This window comes from Arvicola amphibius, chromosome 10 (assembly GCF_903992535.2).
Source record: "Arvicola amphibius chromosome 10, mArvAmp1.2, whole genome shotgun sequence".
NCBI classification, from domain to species: Eukaryota; Metazoa; Chordata; class Mammalia; order Rodentia; family Cricetidae; genus Arvicola; species Arvicola amphibius.
The window spans coordinates 111512414-111537905 of NC_052056.1; the positions used below are offsets into that span (position 1 = coordinate 111512414).

The 25492-nt window shown below is 45.9% G+C and overlaps 1 protein-coding gene across 8 annotated transcripts; it reads right to left on the minus strand.

The window, feature by feature from the left end:
* Positions 1-16696: 16696 nt before the first annotated feature.
* On the minus strand, positions 16697-21014 carry Clec4g (C-type lectin domain family 4 member G). 8 transcript variants are annotated; one of them, XM_042055921.1, is made up of 10 exons: positions 20881-21008; positions 20479-20589; positions 19678-19781; positions 19488-19550; positions 19296-19400; positions 18701-18790; positions 18368-18516; positions 18149-18264; positions 17348-17525; positions 16697-16925 (listed from the first exon to the last, which is right to left on the minus strand). In XM_042055921.1, the coding sequence occupies exons 1-9, from the start codon at positions 20994-20996 to the stop codon at positions 17387-17389; spliced, it is 993 nt and encodes a 330-aa protein (XP_041911855.1). In that variant the 5' UTR covers positions 20997-21008; the 3' UTR covers positions 16697-16925; positions 17348-17386. The 8 variants fall into 8 exon arrangements, with proteins under 8 accessions (XP_041911855.1, XP_038202507.1, XP_041911854.1 ...); XM_038346579.2 differs by having other exon boundaries at positions 16697-17525; positions 19728-19781; positions 20881-21014; XM_042055920.1 differs by having other exon boundaries at positions 16697-17525.
* Between the last annotated feature and the right edge of the window lie 4478 nt (positions 21015-25492).

The following is a 25492-nucleotide window of genomic DNA, read 5'->3' on the forward strand; positions in this document are numbered from 1 at the left end:
TGGCACAAAGGAGTGGTGGTGGGCAGGATCCTCACACAGAGAAGTTCTCAGGGCTTGTCAAGGTGTTTTATTACAGCAACAGAAATGAAGCCAGAGGACTTGTCCAGAACATGTCCCCTAGGGCTGGAGAGACAGCTCAGCACTGAAGAAAGCTTGCTATTCTTGAGAACCCAGGTTTGGTTTCTAGCACCCCTATGGTAGCTCATAACCACCTGTAAGTCCAATTCTAGGGACTCCTGTGCAGGTGGGACACAACTGTAATGTTGGCGACCCAGGAAAGAAAAAGGAGCTTATGAATAAGTTCATAGGTCTTTGTGGGGAGGCGACACAAGATGAAATCCTGACCAAGGATGGACCAAGAGGGAGTTTAGTGTCTTAGCTTCTCCAAACACTTTGGGACCAGGTATCCTAACCCAAGGTCGCTCTTGTGTTCATTGACTCCATAGTGTCCTTTATCAGATAATCAGTTGTGTTCCTATGAAGACTTATATCAGAGAAGAGAAAACCTTGGAAGGGGACCCAGTCATATAACAGTCCTCACCTCTTCCCTTTCTGATTTTACTCAATCTCTCAAACAGTATGGGAAAAAACAGGAAGTTGTACAGACATCCGCCCCAGATCAGGGAGTTTTGGTTCTCCTTTTCTGTTTGGAATTACAGAAGGGAGGCCTTACTCATTATGCTCTGGATCCTGACTTGTCCTAAATGTTTTGTGTCACCATAGGACCCCCTCAAGGGTTCATTAACATTGAATCTCCCACTTCCATGAACATGACATCCACCTCTATGAACATGGAACCTCTCAGTTCCATGGATATGAAGTTTCCAATCTCATCAAACATGATATCTCCCATTTCCATGACCAAGGTATGCTGCCTGGCTTTATGCCACTTGACATAACCTAGAGTCATTGTGGAAGAGGGATTCTCAACTGTGGAAATGCCTTCATAAGACTAGCCTGCAGGCAAGTTTGTCAGGGATTTTCTTGATTAATGATTGATATGGGAAGGCACTGTGGGTGGAACCATCCCTAAGCAGGGGGGTCCTGACTTATATAAGAAAGCAGTCTGAACATGCCATGAGGAACAAGCCAATAAGCAGCCTCCTTCACAGCTTCTGTTCCAGCTCCTGCCTCCAGGTTCTGCCTTGAGGTCCTGTCCTGACTTCCCTCAGTGATGATGTGTGACCCAGAAGTTATAAACTGAAATCAATCCTTTTGGTTGCTTTTGATCAGGGTGTTTTATCACAGTACTAGAAACCCCAACAAAGAGACGTGGTATGTCCGATCACCACAAGCGAGGTATCTTCCACCTCCACTGACACCATATATTCTGCGTCAAAAACTACTTGCTGTGTAGTCTGTTCCAAACTTACAGGTGTGGTTCAAGCATTATCTGTGCCCCTAATACCTGTGTCTCCACAGAGAGGAGAGCACTGGAGTTCTTCCTGTAGATAATTAAGTATGGTGCCCAATGTGGAACATAGATCCATGTAAGACCTAAAAGAAGTTTAAACAAAAACAAAAAAGAGGTCTTTTAGACCCACAGAAATGGGAGCCAAATGCAGCCTTTTGGTAGCTGCATTTCTTTTTTGGATGGACTCTGTTTGCTGGCGGCAAGTAGGGGCACTGCTGCTACTTTAAGAGAGGTCTTCCTGACTCAGTGTTAGTGGCAAAAAATGGCACAGCTTCTTTAAGATCTGGCTTCCTGGTTTGTGCTGGAAGAATGAACTCTGGCTCTTTCGGGAGGTCCTGTACTTAAATAGGGTTTGTGAGCAGAGTGCTACAGCTTACTTAATGGCAACATAGACCCGCTGTGTGCCTGAAAATGGGGCTGTGAGCATGGGTCACAGAACTGGAACTGAACAGACTTTTGCCATGTTGTACTGGGCAGAACCAAAGACAAAGCAGCCTTAGTCCTAGCATGCCATGTAGCATTTTAAGAAGTGGTCATGGTCAGAAAAGGATTACAGGTACACAATAAAGACAGATTCAGGTGAAAAAAGACCTCTAAATGGGTCACAGTTATGGATAAATGTATGTAGGCTTGAGAGAGAGAGAGAGAGAGAGAGAGAGAGAGAGAGAGAGAGAGAGAGGAAAAAGAATATAGATACAGTTATAATATAAAAGAGGATAAAGTCATAGATTAAAAGAGTAAAGATAATAAAATAAAATTAAATTTGTAAAAAAAGATAATAGACTAACAAAAGTAAGCCATGTAATCATGGAATATACACAGAGAGTCTGGATTATGTATATTAACATGTTTTCTTTGAATTTTTGACTATGAATGAGAAGTACAGAGAGACATTTTATTGTATGGGCTGCTAAGATAAACCGACATATATATTTAAAAGATATTTGACTTCAAAATTTTGGTCTAAGGATATGTTTCTTTGGGAAAGAGATTCTGCTTTTGTTTCTACAGAGGATGAGATCCTGTGGATTCCTTCCAGACTAACATGGTTTGATAGATTAAACCCCCCTGAAAGGTCACTGTGAACACCCCCAAAAATTACTTTGCCCAACAAAAAGCAGGAAGCAGTTTGGAAAGAACTATGCCCAAATTCCCAAATATTGTTTGTAAATGTTTGTTTACATTAAAAGGGGGATATGCTATAGAGATGAATACTTTGCACTGGTATGGATCTTGGTTTATTGATACAAATTTGTGGTCAATTTTGATTTATGTATATTTCTGCTCTTGATTACGGTATTGTGTTTGTCCAGCTCATTTAAAGCTGTAATGTATAATTAAGAAATACATGTTAATAGACAGTCATCTATAATAATCAAGCTTGAAGTAATGTTAGTTAGGTTTTCTAGATGTACTATGGAAGGGCAAAATAGAGCTAGGTGGGAGAACGAAACTGAATGCTGGGAGAAAGTAGGCAGAGTCAGAGAGATGCCATGTAGCTGCTGAAGGTGAAAGACATGAGTTGCCAGCCAGAACCTTACCGGTAAACCACAAGCCTTGTGGTAAATTACAAAATAATAGAAATGGGTTAATTTAAGATATAAGAGCTAGCTAGCAATATTCCTAAATGATTGGCCAAGCAGTGTTGTAATTAATATAGTTTCTGTGTGATTATTTTGGGTCTGGGCAGCCAGGAATGAATGAGCTCCTCTATTTACACACGTGTGCTAGTTGGCTTAACTAGAAAGGGTCCAAAGACTTATGAACTCTTAGAGAAGTCAGTTCCCTGGGGAAAATACAAAATCTGAAGAGTTAGTGTGGGGCTCACATGAGAGATGCTATGATCCAGCAGGGCAAGGAACATGGAACGTGAAGTGTAGGGTCTCCAAAACACACACACACACACACACACACACACACACACACACACACACTTGCAGAAACCACAGACATATTTGACAATCACAGACATCACACAATAAAAGCATGAAGGACACACCATAGACACATTATATGTATACAAGGATACAGACAAATAATCTAATTCAACTATAGATTTGAAACAACACAATAAGACCTCAAAGAGAGGCACATGCCCTGTTTATGTGATATATACATGAAGACAGAGGCCACACAACACAAATCACAGACATCACACAATAAAAAATCTACACACAGGAGCCTGGAGATAAAAAACTCGTATATACAGACACACAGAGAAAGGCAAATACACAGAAACACAACCCAACCAAGCTAAGCACATCTCACACTAAAAAAGGTATTTTTTTTTGAGACAGGGTTTCCCTGCTTAACAGTCCTAGCTGTCCTGGAACTAGCTCTTGTAGACCAGGCTTGCCTCGAACTCATAGGGATTTACCTGCCTCTGCCTCCCGAGTGCTGGGATTAAAGGCATGTGCCACCACTGCCCGGCCAAAAAGGGTATTTTTTTTTCTCACAGGAAAAATACATGCACATAAACAGATTTCGATACTTGCCTTTATTATCAGCTTACATCATCATGGAAACAAAGCTCTGGGCATGTCTGTGAGACATTTTCTAGATTAAGAGCTGAGGTAGGAAGGCCTGTCCTAAGTGTGGGTGCCACCATTCAGAAGCTGGAACTCTGAAGAAAAAGGAGAAAGTGAGTGGCACAACAGGGTTCATCTCTCTCTACTTTCTGACAATGGATACAGTGTGACAACTGGCTTGGAATCCTGCTGTGGGAACTTTCACACCATGAGGACAGTACTCCAAACTGTGAGCCACTTTGAACCCTCCCCTCCTTAGGTTGCTCTTGTCAGGTATCTTGTTGTAGCAATAACTAAGGAAGATACAGACACAATTCACAGATGTCTACACAACACTCATTCAACATAACAGACACACAGTGTACTTCCACAAGGTATAACCACATACACACATAGCATGTATACACAGACACAGCACACACACACACATAACACAGCAGAAGCACACAGTTGTGCACAATCATGGTCAATTACAGAACTATGGTAGTTTGTCACAGCCAAACCGATGCAGTGTACTGGCAGACACATGCACACAACGCATACACAGATAAACACACATGCTTTATGTGTATGCACACACAAACACATGCACAAAACTCAGAGGTATGCAGACAGAACACATTCTATCACCTCCACAGATGCACAAGCAAGGACAAGCACTTACCCAAATGTGTGTGTTCTTGGCTGGCTGCCTGTAGCACTATTTTGGAGGAGAAGGTGTTGATGGGTTTTTGGTTCCAATCCACTCTTACCCCTGCTTGTAGGCTTCATTTTGCCCCTCTTCCCCATCACCCCTTGTTTTCAATCACCCTAAAGCTTCTCTGACTTCCTGCATTCCTGTCTTCAGCCTAACTTACCTCTTGAGACACACTCTGTGTGTGCGTGCATGCTAGTGACTCTGGAGGTCAGAGAAGGACATTGTGTTCTCTGGAGCTGGAGGTACAGGTAGTTGTGAGCACACACACAGAAACACACAAACATGAGTTACAGGCAGTTGTAAGCACACACACACATACACACACACATACATACACGCATGCGTGCACATGTGTGGTGGGGAAATCCTGGCAGCAGGAACCTAAGGCAACTGTCACATTGTATCCACTGTCAGGGCAGAGATGGAGTATGGCTGACTGGTGCTCAGCTCATTTTTTCCTTTTTATTCCATTCAGACAGATGCACAGAAGTTACATTATCCAAAGCATTTTACATGTACACAAATGTGTACTTCATGAATTTGTTCCATGGAGTTTTCCCTTAAGAGTGTTTTTTAAAAGATAATATCTCACCCAGCCTGGCAGTGGTGGTGCACGCCTTTAATCCTAGTACCCTAGAGTCAGAGGATCTCTGTGAGTTCGAGGCCAAACTGGTCTACAGAGGGAGTTTCAGGACTGGCTCCATACATAGCTCCTGAGAAACCCTGTCATGACTGCCCCCACCCCCAACAAGAAAGAGAGATCTCACCCAGCCCAGGCTGGCCCTCAAACTTCTAATCCTTCTGCTTCCATCTCCTTAGTGTGAGGTGTGGGCTGTCATGTTTGGTTTCTGAGGTGCTGGGGATAGAATCCAGAGCTTTGCGAACTCTGGGACAGCATTTACCAACTGAGCCACTTCCCCAGGCCTTTAAAAGGCTTTGATGAGTAGATATTAATTCTGTATGATAATGTTGCATTTCCATACATGTATGTATGTATTTTGATCACAGCCATCCCGAGGCCCTCTCGTCTCTCCTGCTCCCTTTCACCTTCTTCTTCCAGACAGCCCCCCCCCCATCTACTTTCACTCCTTTTCTGGTGACCCAGTAACTTTCACTGGGGTTCCCACCGGAGCGTTAATGAGGGTTATTTCCAGGACTGTGGGCATCTTACCAATGGCTATGTCACCACAGAAAGTGGTTCCTCTCTGTGGAGCAACCCTGACTGCCCATGGAGCAGGGCCTCATTAGCTCTTCTCCCAGTAAGTCCTGGGCCTACTAATCCTCAGAGAATGTTGACAGGTCTTCTGCCAGGTAAGCTAGCACTCACAGGCTCCAGGGAGGAGGAAGGAGGGTAGGTACCCTTTAGGTCACACTGGGGAGGTAAATACTATTGTTATACTCACTGGTTAAATATGAGAAAAGAACCCCAGAGAGGCAAAGTCATGAGTCCAAGCTCGGAGTCAGCAGCCAGCACAGGTTCCCAATGCCCAGCTTTCTCCAGCTTCTGTGAATCCATTTATCAAAGAAAGGCCTCTGTGCCAGGGCTCCCAAGTATCAAGAGTCTGGGCTTTGTGGGGGACAGAGGGATGAGGCTCATAAGGGAAGGGGGCTACCAAGAGCCTGAGGAGAGTAGCCAGCCCCCCACTTGGAAACCCCCTGGGAGCTTCCCCAGGTGCTTCAGCCTTCCCGGGAAGAAGAAACTGGACTGCAGGGGGATTTCCTGGAATCAGGACGATGGAGCTAAGAGACTAGGAAGGTCGTACTGCCCTATCTCAAGGCCTTGTTCTGGGAGAGCGGTGTGATGGCACATGCAGGAAGCTCCTTTGGGCTTCCAAGGGCGCCAGGATTCACTAACTCAGCCCCAGAGAAGGTGGTCATGTGGTACTCGGGGGACTTCCGTTGGGTCGCTGTCTGTACAGGGATGGGATAACTGACCCAGCTCTCCCTAAGGGACATCCTTGACCCTGTTCTCCCTTCCCACCCTCCAATGCCTCTCTGCTCTCAATCAGAAATGCTGGCAAACGGAGTCGACTTTTCTAGAAGTTTCCGTTTGCAACCTTAGCACTTAAGCACTTCATTTCTAGTAATCTTCACCCCCCACCACTTGTAATACAAATTTTATGTGTTAAATAAAGACAGTTTAAAAAAATTACCAAGAACGAAACCCACAAACAAAATTTCTTCCAGTTGTGAATCACGTAACCCAAACTTATTAATACACAAAACAGCACCCTAGGAAATCTCCCTGACACTGCAGGTCTCAAGCAGCCTGCTTGTTGCGGGGCTTCCGACTCCCTTCCCAGCTACAGGCGGGCCCCTAGGCCCACCAGGTGCTCATGAGATTCTGAGGATCCAAACTCAGATTCTCTGACTTGAACAGCTGAGCCATCTCCCCTCCGCCCCCCGCCAGGCCATCCTTTTTTTTTAAAAAAACTGGCACCCGAAGTTTCTGTCTTCATCGCGGTGTTTTCACCTTCTGCTCCCGGAAAACCATTGTTTTCACCCCCACTAGAGCTGGTTTTGTTGCTTCTCCTCCCTTCTCTTGTCTCCTGTCTCACTGCCCACTTCGTACCCTACCTTACCGCCCGCTCTTTTTCTAGTTTATGTATCGTGTGTCCTATTACTCTCTCCCATTCCTGGAAACCTCCTCCCCCCTCCCGTGGTTTCCATTCTTGTTTCATGCCCTGTACCCTCACTCAACCTGGCTTATATGCATACGTATAAACATTGCAAGCTGGGACCTGCACATTAGACAGAGCATGCAGTATTTGTCTAAGTCTGGTTCACCTTATCGACACTTCCCGGGACCATCCATTTTTCTGCGAACTTCAGGATTTTATATTTCCTTACAGCTGAGTACATTTCTGTTGTGTATATGTATCACATTTTCAGTATCTATTCGTCTGTTAATTGACATCTCAGCCAAGTGAGAAAGACTACCAATGACATTGCGGGCAAAAGCTTCAGCTGCTGAATATGACGATCTGAATTCCGGCCACAGGGCTTACGTGGTTGAAGGAGAAAAGTGACTCGTGCGAGTTCTCCTCTGACTTCCACAAGTGCACTATGACATGTGCTTCCCTGTTACTAAATAAGTAAACAAATAAATGTAATTAAGAAACTCAAAAAGAAGAGTTCTGACAACAAACACTTGCTAGGATGGGGAAAAAATGTGATCTAGTTCAGCTGTTGTGGAAAGCAATGTGGGGGTGTCTGAAAAACTTCAAATTAGATCTGTGTGCTCTTTAGATTTTGTCAGTGCCTCACAAGCCAGAGTCACTTGGGAGGAGGGAACCGCAGTTGACGAATTACCTCTAGACTGGCTTGTGGGCATGCGTTGTGTGGCATTTTTCTTGACTGCTGATTGATGTGGGAGGGTCCAGCCTTAGAGGGAGGTGGGCCTGAAGGGTATAAGGAAGGCAGCTGAACCTGGGCCTGAGAGCAAGCCAGGGAACAGCATTCTTTCGCGGTTCCTGCCTCGGCTCCTACTTGAGTAGAGTCCCTCACGGGTCAACCGTGATCAGAATGTGTAAGTCAAACAATCCTCTCCCCAAGTTGCTTTTGGTAAGCATTTTTAAAATCACAACAATAGGTATCAAACAAGGACTGAAATTGACATCAGAACGTGGGATCTTGCTGCAATTGGCTCTGACCACGGTGTGATTCTGAGGAGATTGTGGAAGTACTCTGAACTTTGGGCTGGAAATGCCATTGCGTGCTGAGAATTTAAAGGGCTTTACTGTTGGAGACGGGAAGATAAGATTGCTGAGAAAAATGTGGACGACGGAGGCCTGGTACTTACGCCTTAGGACATTTGCCAGTCTTCGAAGACTATCTGGGCTGTCTGTGTGGTAGTTTGAATTAAGAGCCTGAGGTTTCTGGTTAGCTGGGGCGGAGCCACTGGTGACAAGAGACCAGAGACACTGAAATGAAACCTTTGCTTTACTTTGATGCTGGTGAGCGAGGGCTGAAAAATCATGGGTAACGAATAAGAGATCAGCATCACTGAGGTGAAGTCTTCGGGGAGTATTTCTTCAGGGTCAGCACACAGAAGCTGTGGTCCACACAGGGCCAGGGCTGTCTCTCAGCTGAACTTGGTAAGGTGTAAGCATCGCTCATGTATGTTGGCTTTGGTGGTAGAAGAGCAGTCACGAGGAGTCATGGAGATGGCTGGAGCTTGGCACTGTGAGGAGCCAGAAAGGCCACTGGGCCAGGCGCAACCCCAGCATATTGGAAACGTCAGAACTGTGGGATACATCACCAGGACAGTGGCAGGTGTGGAGTAGAGTTGGCCTGAGCCTACAAGACAAGCTGTGGAGGTTGCAGACGGTAGGACTGGTAAGGTGAGGCAATCGAAGTCCTATGGAGCCCAAATGATCACAATTACCAGCCGGGCGGCGGTGGCGCACGCCTTTAATCCCAGCACTCGGGAGGCAGAGGCAGGCGGATCTCTGTGAGTTCGAGACCAGCCTGGTCTACAAGAGCTAGTTCCAGGACAGGCTCCAAAGCCACAGAGAAACCCTGTCTCGAAAAACCAAAAAAAAAAAAAAAATTACCAAACACTGGTCACTGACCCTCTTTGATCATAGTGTAACTGTGACCTGGTTCTTCCCTCTTGGGCTAAGACAGTAATTAATCTATTTTGGACTTTACAGGGTCCCACAGTCAAGAATCCTTGGGTTTTAAAGGAGACTTAGGACTTTTAAAGTGTTGGAAAAAATTTAAATACTGTGGGCCTTTATAAAGTTATATTAATTTTTATGTTGTGATATTGACATGAGATCTTGGGAACAAGCAAGAAAGAAAAGGTTATGGTTTAACAGTGTTATGTCTGTGTGTCAGGTAGACAAGAGGCCCGTTGTGCTGGTTAGCTTCTGTACACTTGACAAGCTAGAGTCACCTGGGAAGAGGGGACCTCAGTTGATGAATTGCCTCTATCAGGTCGGCCTTGGGCACGTTTGTGTGGCATTTTCTTGGGTGGTGCCACCGCTGGGCATCTGGTCTTGGGAGGTATAAATAGGTAGCTGAGCATGAACCTGCGAGCAAACTAGTAAGCACGTTCCTCCACACTGTTGGCCTTTGCTCATGCTGGGGTTCCTGCCCGACTTCCCTTAAAGGTCAACTGATTCTGCAAGCCAAATGAACTCTTTCTTTCTCAAGTTACTTTTGCTAAGTTTTTTTTTTTTTTAAATCACAACAACAGAAAACAAACCTGAACAAGCTATCATAGGGTCTGGTGAAACCACTCCTGGACATGTACCCGGAAGACTTTGTGTCCTACTAGAGAGACATGTTTATTCACGTTAACGGCTGCTCTATTCACAGAAGCAGAGAGGTTACCTACTAAGTGTCCTTAACACCTTTTGCTCTCTTTCCAGGGGGCTCTGGGTGCAGCATGGTGGTGCACACTCATAACCCCTACTCTGCATGGGCAGAGGCAGGCAGGACATTTGTGGGTTTGAAGGCAGCCTGGACTACTTAGTATGAGGCCATCCCAGGGCTTAGATAAGACCCTGTCTTGTAGAAATAAAAAGGCAAAAAGAAGAAAACCAAAACCGCAGAAGGAATTGCATTCTACGGAAACACATACAATCAAACACATGTTACCACCGCTTCCTGTCTCTCTCCATTATCTGCCTCAACTTCGGGTTTCACTTCCTGCCTTTCTTCTCAGCTTCAAACTAAACAACTCCCGCTGGGCTGCAGAATCACCAAAACTCTGGGGTAAAGAAAACCCCTCCTGGAATGCCCAGGGTGCCCACGCTCTGCTGGAGGGAGGGCCTGTTTGCCTCCCTCATTTCTTCTTTTACTTCCATAGCATTTGTTCTTCCGGCTGACAAGGTCGCTCAGCAGATGAAGGGGTTTGCCACCAAGCCTGATTGATGACCTGAGCTTGGTCCTTGGATCCTACACAGTGGAGGGAGAGAATGGACTCCAGAGAGTTGCCCTCTGACCTCCCAAGGTGTGCCCCTCCCCCCAGATAAATAAATAATAAAAGATTGATTTTGTTCTTTGACAGTTTCAAACATGTACACTGTGTGTTTTGGTTACTGTCACCTCTCTGAATTCCTCAAGCTTCTTTAGCCTCCTCTCCTCCCCACAAGTCCGTTTCCCCCATGCATAGCTTTTGTTTCATTTTGTGATCTGCTGAGTTTAACCAGGATCATCTGTGTGATCACAGGTTTGGAACTGTTAATCGCTGGGGCCTGATGAACTCAGCGGTGGGCGTGTCACTGAAGATGATGTCTTCCCCTCCCCCAGAATTTGACAAAAGCTAATAAATTCATCAGGGAGTGGTAGGGCTCTGTGAGTGACCCTTTGATCCATGATTGACTATTGACAGGCCAAGTCTTGTGCAGGCCCTAGAATGCAATTCCTTCTGTGGTTTTGGTTTTCTTCTTTTTGCCTTTTTATTTCTACAAGACAGGGTCTTATCTAAGCCCTGGGATGGCCTCATACTAAGTAGTCCAGGCTGCCTTCAAACCCACAAATGTCCTCCCTGCCTCTGCCCATGCAGAGTAGGGGTTATGAGTGTGCACCACCATGCTGCACCCAGAGCCCGCTGGAAAGAGAGCAAAAGGTGTTAAGAGCACTTAGTAGGTAACCTATACACAAGCAAGTCATGGTCATGTGTACCTATAACACCGGTAATGGGGAGTAGAGACAGGTGGATCCTAGGGGCTGGCTGGCCAGTCAGTTTGAATTGGTGATCTCTAAGTTTAATGACAGATGGTCTCAGAAAACAAGGTTGAGTGTAATTTAGGGAGACAGCCTATATGGAGCTCGGACCTCCACACACCTTCACAGGTCAGTGCATCCCCTCACTGAGTCTTACTCCTTGCGTTCCTTTGTTATATCCCTGTACTTCTGTGTCCAGCTATAACCGACTGAGGATGGAATCAAGATATAGACAATCTAAGAACCATTAATGTTCCCTGCACTCTCTGAATGAGGTCTCGTGCTGTGCAAGGAGGAAACAGTGCAGAGTGGGAAATGATTCCTATCTCCTAGCCCTCTTGGTCTAGTGCAGGCTACCTACTGAATTTGGGGGGTATCCTAGGGTATCTACAGGGGTCAGGAATCAATTGAATGAGTCACAACTAAGGCTCTGGAATAGAACTTTGAACAGATTGTGAGAAACATGTATTTTTTGTTTGTTTGGTTTGTTTTTCTATCAAAGGTAGATAGGCAAAGGCCCATATTTTCTGAACCTCTTCCTTCCTCTTTGTATTGATTAGTCAGTCGTGTCAGATGGTAAAGTCAGCTTCTCACTAATAGAGTCAGATACAGTTGCTATCTATATTACTGAGAAAAGACAGATACCATTTGGCCATTATGCTGCTGGGTAGCTTGGTTTGGGCTCTGGTGTCCCCTTTTTTAAAAAGAGAAATCACCTTGGCAAATTACTTCCTCTTTGTGTGTTTCTTCATGAGATGTTGGGATTATTCTTTTCTAGCAACTTTGGTCTTGTTCATGATTTCAGATCCATCCACAACAGTGTTCTGATCCCCTCTGCTGGGGAAGGTGCCACCCCTGTTGTGGTCTCCAGGATCCTGGGTGAACGACGTTCAGAATAAGAGGGGGTGAATGAGAAGTGTTGCTGACACAAAGAGAATGTGGGGTCCTGATCTGTAGCTCTGTGGGTCTCCCTGGTGACTTCTGATTGCTAAGAAACATCTAACGTAGGACACCCCCATGTGGGGACTTACTGGACATAGATTAAACACTTAAAATCAGAGTACAGAAAGCCTTCTATTGGGGGAAGCTAAAACTCGGATGGTTATCAGAGCCCAAGAAACCTTGCTTTAGGGAAGTTGAATCTCTGATAGCTTAATTCTCACGAAGCCAGATGAGAAATCACTTAGGTAAAAAGTACTCTTAAGGAGACCGATTTCTGGAGACAGAGGGGAAGCCAAATCCTCCAGGGTGGCCAGAGGCTCCTCTATGTCCGGTGTCTCCCCATCTCAGCCGTGCCATGCTCAGGTAGGGTAAAATGGTGCCAAGGTCACTGTATTCTTCCTCTATTTCTTTGCTTCATTTTTTTTTTTTTTGGTCCACATTCCTAGGCCACATGTACTGTTTAATCCTAAATTGGTGAGCTATGAAATGATCTTTCTGTATGCTGTGAATATGTATTCATCTCATTGGTTAATAATAAAAGCTGTTTGACCAATAGCCAGGCAGGATAAGGCTAGGTGGAACAAACAAACTGAGAACTCAGATGAGAAAGGGCAGAATCAAGATACCAGCCAGTCACCTAACAAACAGGGTGTGTAGAAAATGAGGCAAAAAGCCTTGAGCCACGTGGCAAACCATAGCTAGAAAGATGGTCTAATTTAAATGTAAGAGTTAGCTAGTAATAAGCCTGAGGTATTGGTCAAGCATTAATAATTAATATAAGACTCTGAGTGATTATTTAGAAGTGGTTACAGGATGGGGTGGGACAGAGAAACCTCTGTTTATATGGTGCTTCTTTTACCTTTTAGTTTTTAAAAAGATTTATTTATTTATTTATTATGTATACAGTGTTCTGCCTGCATGCATACCTGCTAGAAGAGGGCACCAGATGTCATTACAGATGGGTGTGAGCCATCATACGGTTGCTGGGAATTGAACTCAGGACCTCTGGAAAGCAGTCAGTGCTAGTAACTGCTGAGCCATCACTTTAGCCCTTCTAAGTTCTTTTAGCTCCTACCGTAAATTTTATTTAAAAATTTAAAAAATTAATTTATTTGTATCTTATGTGCATTGGTGTTTGCCCACATGTATTTCTGTATGAGGCTGTCAGATCCCTTGGAACAGGAGTTACAGACAATTGTGTGTTGCCATGTGGGTGCTAAGGAATTGAACCTGGGTCCTCTAGAAGAGCAGCCAGTGGTCTTAACTGCTGAACTACCCCTTCAGTCCCTCCTGCCATAGTTTTAACAGGGCTTTCTTAGCTGAAGTCTTCTGGATGCTGCAAACATCAGTTCGATGATGTTTTGCTGTGTATCTGATGTTTCTGTCTGCTTACATTCATTCAAAACCAAAGACTGTAAAGTAGGTCACTTTATACTGTAAAAAGACTGTGTTTTCTATAATGTTTACCTGGGAGCACACAAATCCCCTAGTTTAACAGTATGTGTAAGGTAATGCTATTACATTATATCGTAAGTATGTAGTTCAGTTCAACTTGGTTTTTATTAAGGTGGCATTGTCCAGCACTGCCTTCTGAGATGAACAACTACCATTTTCTTTTTTTTCTTTTTTATTGATATTTATTGAGCTTTACAACTTTCTCTGCTTCCCTCCCTGCCTCTCCCCTCCGCCCTCCAACCCTCCCCCAAGGTTCCCATGCTCCCAATTTACTCAGGAGATCTTCTCTTTTTCTACTTTCTTCTTCCCATGTAGATTAGATCTATGTAAGTCTCTCCTAGTGTCCTCATTGTTATCTAAGTTCTTTGGGACTGTGGTTTGTAAGCTGGCTTTCTTTGCTTTATGTTTAAAAACCACCTATGAGTGAGTACATGTGATAATTGTCTTTCTGTGTCTGGGTTACCTCACTCAAAATAGTATTTTCTAGCTCCATCCATTTTCCTGCAAAATTCAAGATGTCATTATTTTTTCTGCTGTGTAGTACTCCATTGTGTAATTGTACCACGTTTTTCTTGTACATTCTTTGGTCGAGGGGCATCTAGGTTGTTTTCAGGTTCTGGCTATGACAAACAAAGCTGCTATGAACACAGTTGAGCACATGTCCTTGTGGCATGATTGAGCCTCCTTGGGATATGTACTCAACAGTGGTATTACTGGGTCTTGAGGAAGGTTGTTTCCTAATTTTCTGAGAAGTTGCCACTCTGACATCCAAAGCAGCTGTACCAGCTTGCATTCCCACCAGCAATGCAGAAGTGTTCCCTTTACCCCACAACCTTTCCAGCATGAGTTGTCATCAGTGTTTTTGATCTTGGCCATTCTTACAGGTGTGAGATGGAATCTCAGAACAGCTGCCATTTTTATCATGCCCACTGTACTTGCTTACAAAAGATCATCACAGCTTCTTGACTATTGCTGTTCCTTCATGGATGTGAGAGGGCAGGCAGGGTCATGGACCCTCATCTGGGTATCCAGTCACTCCTGCTAGCCAGTTGTATGTAATTGTGCCCTAATTGCACTTGGCCCATTGTTCTTGGGGAGCACTAGAGGACATAGCTGGGGATGGATAGGGAGAGAGGGCTCCACCTATGTAGTTGTGGGAAAGCCGGCATCCATGCTGGGTTACTTTCCAGAGAGGCTACTTTTAGGTCACCTCTTCATCTGTCAGTAACCCCTCATCCGTGCTGATGAGTAAGCCCAGTAAACTCATTGGTTCCCCAAAAGTAAGTTCAGTAAACTCATTGGCTCTCCATTGGTGACTAAAACTTTAATTTGTCACTGGGACTTTATAAGGAAGGGGTGGACATTGTTTAGTTATGCCCCTCCCAAGTTCTCACAACAGATGGTAAATTTGTTGTTCTTACTATGTCTTATTAAAAAAAACTAGAAAGTTTATCTGAGTTATGAAGGTCTGAGGAAGTTATTATATTAAGATATGTTAAAGATGAGACGTAGACACGATATGTGTGATATTAAAATTTCTAAGGTTAAAGTTTAGATGTACTAAACTTTTTTGGTGTCAAAGTTCAATATATTGAACCATGCTCAAATCAGTGGAGATAAAAGTGTTTGGTTTTTGCCTAAGCTTTGCCTCAGTGTTACACAGCGATGCAAAATACCTGTTGGCTGTTAAAGACCCATGCTAGAAGGACACATTGATGTGACTAGAAGGTCTAAAAGGGAGACTATTGCTTCCCTTGCCCTCCAGAGTCAGCTAGGTCCAAGGGGACTGTAGAATAGCCCTCAAAATGTTCTGTAACTCATGTTCATGGAGGACATGGAGTCCCAAGTGAAGCGGTGGTCAAGCAAGGCCTCTGACTTAGCCTCACATAGATGGAATAGATGGTAAAATTGAGTCTAAATGAGCCTAGAGGTTTCTTTCAAGCCCCATGACTCCTGAGGTCAAGATCCTTAACTGGCCTTGACAGAAAAAAACAACCCCCTCCAAAAAAACCCAGTTAATTTTGGCCAACTACGTCGTCTTAATCACCTGCCAGGAAAGAACAGAGACCGAAATGATTCTGTTTCTGTTACAGTCCAGGAGGTGCTACTCCCCAGATATTAGACTTAAATTCATGTGAACCGTTACTTAGACAGCTGTATATCACTAATGGCTTCCTCCTTAATAAGGAAAATGCTGCCCAGATATAAGAGTCTTCAGACCTTGGCTCAATTTAACACTGCAGGGTCTATTCTGGAACCCAGACAGTCAGGTCCACTATTGGTTTAACCTAAAAACAAAATAACGCTCAAATTTCTCCTCTCTCCCTCTCTAGAAGCCATCTGAGAGGGAGCTCACACCGTGAATCTGGTCTCTCCAACAGCTATCACAGTGTCTGAAAGCAGACCTGAGTTGAGGTTCAGCACTCTGGAGACCAGTCTTCGAGGCCTAAGAAACACAATAGTGGACCAAACAGATGGAGGAACTTGTGAGCCTATCAAACTATTTCAATGGACTTTGATTTGAACATTGAAAAAGTATCGCTGTTGTGGTTTCTTCTGGTTTCCTGCCTCAGACTTTTCTTCAGGGTTTCTCGGTGTAGCCGTGGCTGTCCTGGAACTCAGAGATCTGCCTGCATCTGCCTCCTGAAAGCTGGGATTAAAGGTGTGTGCCACCACCACCTGGCCCTGCCTCAGACTTTTAAGGCTAGGAATTTTTGTCTTCACTTCTTCATGTTTCTGTCCAGACAAGGACCTCCTTTCCTCCCCACACCTGAATGTTATACAAAGAAACCACCAATACACTTTGGGGTCTTTTAGACAGTCCCGTTGGAGGGGCCTTCTGACTGCTGTGCCAATGACACCTTCCGGCTGGAAAAAAAAAAAAAACCAGACCAGCCATCGTCCTGATTCCATAATGACAGTTAAGGTTACCTCTTCAAAAATAGGGAGATGATTAAAAACTGTATAATGCAGAGATAAGAATTGTGAGAACCCCTTTTAATATTGAAGGTAGTCAGTTTGATAAAGGCCCATATTCTCTGAAGCCCCCTCTTCCTTTTGTGTTAATTAGTCAACCATGCCAGAGTGAAAAGCTGAGATTCCACCAGTAGGGGTGAGATGAGGTCATCACTTACATCAGGGATGAAAGTCACAGAAAATCATGGCCAGGTGTGCTGCTTGCAACCCCAGTTTGGGTTCTGGCACACCTTTCCTGGGAAAATAAATTACTTTACTTTGCATGTTCCTTGTGGGATACTGAGATCACTCTTTTCTGACACAGACCCAGAGCCTTGATTCAGTTCTCAAATATTTGTTGATGCTCCTTTTCTCTATGGAGATAGCTCCAAGTCAGAGGGATGGGACAGGAGGATACAGGAAGATAGAACAGCTCTGATACTGTGTCTAGGAAGGCAGGTGTGTGTGTGGGGGGGTGGTCAGATGACCAGGGCTTTAGAGCAGTGATTTTGAAATTGACAAAAGTCAGATTAGCTGGGAGGTGTACTATTTTGTGAGTCAGAGCTGGGGTCTCCAAAGCATGCACTGGTCAGGTTGAGTGGTTCTTAGTAATGTTGCATTAGCAAAAAATATCTTGGCAGTGGGCTCAAGAAACATGCGCCACACTTCTGGGTTTACCCTGAGGCAACAGACATGGCACTGGGACACTGGGCAGGATCAGCAGCTGCTCCTCTTCTCGCAGATCCAGCCGTCCTTCTCATTGCTACATGGTGCATCATTCCACAGCCCCGAGTGTAGCATCATGACACAGTCCTCACGTCCTCTGGAATCGTTGGGCTCTCCAGAGTTCCAGTGACTGCAGTGGTTCAAGTGGGGAGTGTTACTGGGAATCTGGGCTGGCTATAGACCTAGGGTCCAGCCTTCCCTCCCCACCTTGTTGCTTGACTCTGGCACAGACAGACACCCTGAATGCCTAATTTGAGTTTATATTACAGTGTGCATTTTTAAGGGTTCAGAATTGAACTCTTAGCCAATTCCCAGGGTGCAGCTTTTCCATTCTTAAAAGGTTAGTTCAGGGACTGTGGAGATTGCTCAGTGGAAAAGGATCCTTGTTGTACAAACATAAGGACTTGGGCTCAAACCCCAAGTAGTTACATAAAAATCCAGCTATGGCTGTGCATGTGTTTGTAACCCTGGCAGGGCAGGGTTTTCTGTCAGTCAGCCTAGATCCAGGTTCACTGAGAGACCCTGTCTCAGTGGGATAAAGCAAGGAATGGTAGAACAGACTATCCAGAGTTCTCCCCTAGCTTTTGCATGCACATGCGTTGGTTTGCACGCTACCCATGCACTATATACACACTCACCAAAGCATCTGCAACAATCCTCTCCTAGGAATTAGTCTTTAGACATACCCCAAAGCTTTTTCCTAGGGTCTAACTTAACTACCCTTCCAAATCTCTCTTGGAGCCGGCTCCTTACCTGAAGGTGAGTGAGACTCCATCTACCCACTGGTAGCCTTGAATCTTGCCGAGGTGGCGAACTGTCCTCAGACCCAACCAATAGCCTCGGCCCCGCGTGCGCTGACTCAGGAAGCTCTGGAAGGGAATAGAGATGTCATCTGGCCAAGACTGCTTGATGTCCCGGCCATACAAGCTCAGGTGAACTCTGAATCTCCTCTGCCAAGTCCCAGCTGCATACCTGCTCATCCAGGTCTTTGACAATCACCAAGTGGGCACCGTGGACTGAGCAGTAGCTCTGCGCTGTGTCCCATATAGCCTGAGTCTCTGAGAAATAGTAGCAGGATCCTTGGAAGTGTAGCCATGATGTGGGGCACTGCTCACAGGATTCTGTTGGGTGGTGAGGGTCAGAGAGATGAATTGTTATCAAATGGGGCCATTGGAATGCCATGGAGGGTGTTGCATACTGGAGAAACAAGGTTTAGGTCAAAAGGCGCATCTGGTAGAAGGAGAAGCCTTGAAAACCCCAGACAGTGCCCACTCCTCCCCATCCGTAGTCTTTTCTCTGGCTCACTATTTTGTTGCTTGACAGCCTCCAGTGCCTGGAACAGCTCACTGCGGATGTCTTCACGATCTCTGGCTGCTTTAGCCAAACTCTGAGTCACTACAGGGTCAGAATGGTGGACAATTAGAGCGGGAGTTAAGGTTGGGACTTATGTATATATAGGTCAAGATCTATGTCCATTGCCAGTTCATGGCTGGTATCAGGGTCAAGAATAACTTCAGTCTGGGCGTGGTGGTTTCAGCTACTTCAGAAGGCTGAGACAGAGGAGGATTGCAAGTTCGAGGCTAAATTGGGCTACAGAGTTTAAGTGCATCCCAGGCAACTTAGTGAGACCCTGTCTCAAAATAAAATGTAAAATGAGTGTTGGTGATAAACTTGGTATTAGGGCATCTGCCTAGAATCGCCCAGTGAGGTGCTGGGGGAATGTTTCAAAGGCAGAACACTTGCTTAGGGTCACGCAGTGAAGAAAGCCTGCCTAGCATGTGAAGCCCTAGGTTGAGTCACCAGGGATCTGAGGGTCTAGGACTGTACTGCCAAGAAGGGGCGTGGCTATGGTTAGAGGTGAAAGTCGGGTCAGGGGGTCGTGTTCAGCTTCAGCTCTCACCACGCTCTTGCAGCTCTTTGAGGGCGCTCTCCTGCTCCATCAGCTTTGTCTGTGTGTTCTTAAACTCAGCGAGTGTGGTTTGCAACTGCGCTTTCATCCCGGAGCCTATGTGGGGATGACCTGCCAGTGTCACCCACCTGTCCCATTTCCCAGCCCCTCAGCTCTCAAGCCTCCACCAGGCCCGTTTCTTACAGCAGTTCCTGCAGGCTCCGACATCTTCTTTCAGGGCACTCAGCATCATCTTTTGCTCTGAGGCTGGAATGAATCCCCCCCCCCCCAACACACTAGGTCAGGGGACACCCTTCTCCAAGCCAGGTTCAGCCCCATTTCCAGGGGTCTCAGATAATTCACTACCCAGTTTCTGAATCCCTGGCAGTCCCACCTCCTACCGCCAGGGGACGCAGACTCCCTGCTTTGCAGTTCCGCACGCACCGTTTGTCTTTAGCTGGTCCTGGTCGCTGAGCAGCGCCTTGCGCTCGCTGGAGGCTGCAGAGAAGCAAGCAGAAGTTGGGAACCTTCCGCTTTCCTAGAGTGTGTGAGGACCCGTGTTTGGTATCCACGGAGGAGCAGTCCAGGAATACAGCACTCGGGCACGGATAGGAGACATGCATAAATGCATACATACAGCGCCAAACAGACACATGTTTGGTTTACTCTAGTGGTTCTTAATCTTCCTAATGCTTCGACCCTTTAATATTTAATAACCACCTCATGTTGTGGTGACTCTCCAACCATAACATTATTTTCTTTGCTACTTCGTCATTATAATTTCGCTGCTGTTCTGACCCATAATGCAAGCATATGTTTTTTGATGATCTTTGGGAACACCAAAGGGTTGTGACTCACAGGTTGAGAACCTCTGGTTTACACTTACTGACGTTCAGGATGCCATCTGGTGCGCCACAGAGGGAACAAGTTTGTGCCTTCCCTGCCAGGTGGCATACAACTTGTTCTGCGTTAAAGGATCATTGTCGTGGGCTGGAGAGATGGTTCAGAGGGTTAGAGCGAGCTGCTCTTCCTGAGAACCCAAGTTCAATTCTCAGTACCCACATGCGACAGCTCATGACTGCCTGTAACTCCAGCTCTAGGGAAGCTGATGCTGTCTGGCATCTGTGGGCACTTGCACACGCGTGTCACACCCTCACGCAGGCACATACATGTACACATAAAGAGAATCACTCACCCTTGGACAATAGGGTGCTCAGAATGAGAGCCCATAGCACTGTGGCCACCAGGAAAGCCAAGACCAGGAAGGAAAGCCTTTGTTTGTAGTACTCCCAGCGTCCCAACTGCCCTAGTAGAACACCGATGGATTCTTGATTCCTCCAGGTTGGGTTAAAATTCTATGCCAATGTAACTGGGTCTATGTCTGGAATAACACCTGCCCCCCAACCAGGCTTCCTGGGGAAGACTCAAGGGTTGTCTTACCCAGCCCTTTGGGTCCCAGGGAATTCTCACCCAGGCTCTACTCTTCCCACACCCAGGGTGCAGGCACTGCCATTCTGCAGTCCTGTCTGTACACTGGTGACCCCTCCCCCCACATTAGGACTCAGGGAGGAAGATGAGGTGATCCCTTCACTCATACCTCTGGGGACCTCCTCGATGGTGCTTCCCAGCTTGCTGTATCCACCAGCGTCCATGATGATGGTGGGATCCAGCCCTGGACAGAGATATAAATTTAGGTCTCCACCCTAGTCCCATCCTATCTCTTTTCCTTCCTTCCTTTTCACTTCCATGGCCTCAATTCCTTTGTGTAGGAACCCAGCCAATGGACGGTCACAGTGCTGGGCAAGGCTGGGGCTGGGAGGGGCAGCTCCAATCTGTGTGGCTTGGTCATTGCAGCTGTGTTTGCTCGGTGCCAGGAGCTTCTCTTCAGAGCTGTGTTCTCTCTCTCTCTCTCTCTCTCTCTCTCTCTCTCTCTCTCTCTCTCTCTCTCTCTTTCTCTCTCTCTCTCTTCCCTCCCCCACCCAGAGAAAAACTTGGGGTGTTGTTATCCAGGTGACACTTATCTTTTTAAAAAACGTTTTCCATTTTATTTATAGTGTATGTCTGTGCTGCTGGCATACGAGTAGGGATCCCTCTGAGCTCCACTCACAGGACAACCTGTGAGAGAATTGGTTTTTTCTCTCTACCATGTGGACCTTGGAACCAAAACTTGGCAGCAAGCTCCTTCATCTACTGCTCTGTCTTGTTGGCCCCTATCCACCTTTTTTCTGAAACAGGGTCTCTCAATGGCCAGGAACTTGCTAAGTACTATAGGCTGGCCACCAAGCCCCAGAGCCCCACCCGTGTCTGTCACCTCAGCACTGGGGTTGCCCCACACCAACTGTCTCTGTTAGGGTAGCTACTGGGGATCAAATTTAGATCCTCATGCTTGTAAAGTAGACAGTTACTGCCTGAGCTGCCCTCTCTCCCTCAGCTCTGGTCTCTGCCTCTTATGAGCTCAGGGCTGAGATTTCTCCTGAGGCAGAAAATATTGAATCCAGCCAAGTGTCTCAGGACCTTGCTGACTCCTGAAAAATCTCTTTAGGTGTGATGTTGACCTGAAGGTGTTGTTTAGACACTGCTTGACCTTGATGTGAATTCAGCTGACTTTGGTTGGAAGGGAGAGAATACTTTTGTGGGAACTCTTAACTAAGCTGGCCGGGTCTTCTGCTGGGGAGAGTAGGGTAGGCCTGGAGGTGGTGTACCGTTTAGAAGTTTTCTCCTTTGTGAAGAAGGGGGACCAATGACAGGGCCTCTCCCAAAGGGATCCTGTGATGAGCAATTGATGTCATAGGGAAGGACTCAGTCTCTAAAGTGCTGCTGTGGAAACAGGAGGGCCTGAATCTGACTCCTAGTGTTCAGGAAATAGCTGAGTGGGGTGGAATGTGCCTGTAATCCCAGCACTGGTGAAGTGGACCCAGGCAAGTGTCCGGAGCATCTGCGAGTTCCAGGTCACCGTGAGATTCTGTGTCTCAGGGACAAGGTGGGGCCAGTGAGATGGCTCAGCTGCCAAAGGGACTTGCCACCACGCTCGATGACTGCGTTTGGTGCTAGGACCTACATGGGAGGAGAGCCAACTCCTGAAAGTTGCCTTGTGACCTTCACACATGTGTCATGGTCTGTGTGGGCACACATGTGTGTGGAAACTGCACACAAAGTAAGTAAATAAATGTAACTGAAAATTAACACACATACACAAACACACACATGAAAGAAGTGTACAACTCCTGAGGAAGAACATTAAGGGTTAACCTGGATTATAATGTAATGAGCCTGTGTCTCAAAACCAAACCAAATCAAGGCAAACTAAAATAAAACCCAGTAAAACCTCCCAGCAAACAAATAAACAAACAAAAAACCAAAACCTAAACAGATGAACCTGGGGCTGTAGCAAAGTCAATAGAAAGCTTGTCTGTCATGCCCAAAACCCTGAACAGAATCCCCAGTAGGGAACAGGCTGGATGCGGTGGTGCACATCTAATTCCAGCTTTTGGGAGAGTGAGGCAAAAGATCTGGCTACCTAGACGAGTCTGAGGCCAGCCTGAGCTACACAAGACCCTGTCACAAAGAAGCAACAAACTCAAACCCAGGCCCAAATCAATACTGAACATCTTCCCAGCCTCAAAATGTAATGTATTCTTTAAACAAATATTGGATATCTGATGCTTGACGGAAATTTCTCTGAGAATTGGGTTATATCAGGGAAAAAATTATTTCCTTTGGGTGTTAATATTTCTCAGGAATGGTCAGGGAGACAGACACTATGTTAAATTTATCATGGATGAGAAAGGGGCCAATAAGGCCACCTACCTCCAGGAAGAGTTGTTTGTAGTGATATTTCATTTGTATTTTAATAAATAAAGCCCGCCTGAAGTTCAGAGAATAAAACAGCCACCCTGGTCAACCTTACAGGTGATGCACACCGTTAATCCCAGTAGCCACACTAGTTTGCCATAGAAGCCAGGTGGTAGTGGTGCACACCTTTAATCCCAGCGCTACAGAGGAATATAAGACGGGAGGAGACAGCTCTCACACACAGTCTCATTCTGAGATTCCTGGAGGCAGGCTTGCCATTTCGGAATGAGGTAGAGGTAAGAGCCAGTGGCTGACTGTTTTCCTTTTCTGACCTTCAGGTTGAACTCCAGTTTCTGTCTCTGCGTTTTTTAATTAATCGTGCTACTGTTGCTGGGAGAGAGAGTGTCATTTGCTTTAGTGCTGGTGCCACTGGCTACTTGTCCTGCCCCTGTAAATAAATAACCTTCCACCTGTGCTCAGGGACGCAGCCCTCGCTAAACTCAGTGGGCCACACTCACAAAGAAGACAAGACCACAGGGAGGGGAGTCACTGAGACAAAGACTCCCAGTGGGAGAGGAAGGGTGATGGCGCTGACTAAAATGCACTGGGAAAATTTCAAACGATAAAAACAATTTAAAAAACACATGGGGGGCTTAAGAGATGGCTCAGTGGTTAAGGGGGCCTCTTTTTGCAGAGGACCCCAGTTCAGTCCCAGCATCCGTTAGATGGCTCGCTACCACCCATAACTCCAGCTCCAGAGGTCTGATACCTCTGTTCTCTTTGGCTCCTGCACTCCAGTGTGCACACACACCCCTACATGTAATTGAAAACAAGAAGAATGAACATGAAACAAAATTAAAAGCGAGTTAAAAAGAAAACCTTTACCACAATAGCTAAGTTATAAAACCATGTTTGGTGTCCAATCACAGAGGAATAGATGGAGAAAATGTGGCTTTTAAAGTCATAAAAGACACGTTTATGTTGTTGGCAGAAAAATGGATGCAACTGGAGACAATCATATTAAGTGAATTAAGTCAGTTTCAGAAAGACAACTACTGAGTGCTTTCTCTCTTTTGTGGTTCCTAGATTTTATATAGTTTCATAAAAATCGCGAATGTATACATGACAAGAATGTAGAAGTGAAACCACCTAGGGGAAAGAGAGGGGCTAAGGGGAGGGGGAGGTGTAGGAAACGGGAAGGCGGAGGGATGTGCTCGATGCACAGTATGTGCTTGCACGAAAACGTGCCCATGTGACACATTCCTGCGCAGTGCAAATCTAAAATTCAAAACAAAAACAACTCCCTGCAAGCTGGGAGTAGTGGCGAACTTCTGGAATCCCAGTATTGAGAGTCTGTGAGTTCAAGACCAGCCCGGCCCACATTGTAGCTTTCTAAGACAGTCTACACTACTACATCCAGCGAGACCCTTTCTTTACAAGCAAGCATAAATAAAAGAAAAAATGTACACGAAACATTGCTAGGGATGGGAAACTGGAAGAGGAGAGGAGGGAAGGAGATGGAGAACTAGAGGCTGAGGGGATGGCTCAGCTGGTATAAACACTTGCTTATGAGCTTGATTCCCGGAGTTTGATACTGGGAACCCATTGACCCCTGAAAGTCCTCTCAATTGCATGTTCATTCTGAGGCACCCACCTACTTGCACAGACAGACACATTCACACAAACACACGAAAATAAATAAATCTGAAAAAAAAAAGCCAAGTGCAGTGGCTCATTTGTAATCCTTGTGCCAAGGGATGGTGGACCCCAGGGGGCTTGTTCCAAGCCAGTGAAAGACTTTGAGGCAAAAAAAAAAAAAAAAAAAAAAAAAAAGACGCATACCTAGTACTCCAAACCCACTTAAAAAAACGCAAACAAACAAGCAAACAATGACAACCACAGCAACAAACCGAGGAGACCTTAGGCTCTGTGCGGCCAGTCTACCACTGCTGCTTACATAGACTGGCCCATCATCAAGACACCTTTAACCAGAGAAGCCCCTCTTTTCGGTGAACGGAGGTCAATGCAGACTCCTGGGGCTACAAAGATGCTGAAAATCGAGGAGAGTTGAGAGCGCAGTCCTAAGAAGGCATCTGCTGCTCCCTTAGCACCCAGGAAGCTTGTGGTAAAGGGGCAAGGAGAATGTAAGAGTAGGGTTGGCCCATGTCATACTCTTGAGGACTGTCTAGAGGCTCTAGCAGGGGAGCCCAGCTACACCCATACCCTTGGCATAAGACCAGCCGACCAGCCTGTATCTATAGGGAAGGTTGTCCTCTTCAGCTAAGCGCACATTTTGGGAAGGATGCTTGTGGAGTGGCGAGGGAGGAAGCAGACACCCACCTAGCCAGCCACAGCAACTGAATCAACCCTGGCCGTCAGGGAGGTGATGGGTGTCTCAGCCGGATTGCCCCATGTTT

Coding starts and splice junctions, on each gene's coding strand:
- Clec4g (XM_042055921.1), bottom strand. CDS start 20,996: ATGGGACTAGGGTGGAGACCTAAATTTATATCTCTGTCCAGGGCTGGA. Junction 18,517..18,700: donor GGCTGTCAAGCAACAAAATA/GTGAGCCAGAGA, acceptor ACCACCCAACAG/AATCCTGTGAGCAGTGCCCC. Junction 17,526..18,148: donor GGAGTCTCACTCACCTTCAG/GTAAGGAGCCGG, acceptor GAACCACTGCAG/TCACTGGAACTCTGGAGAGC.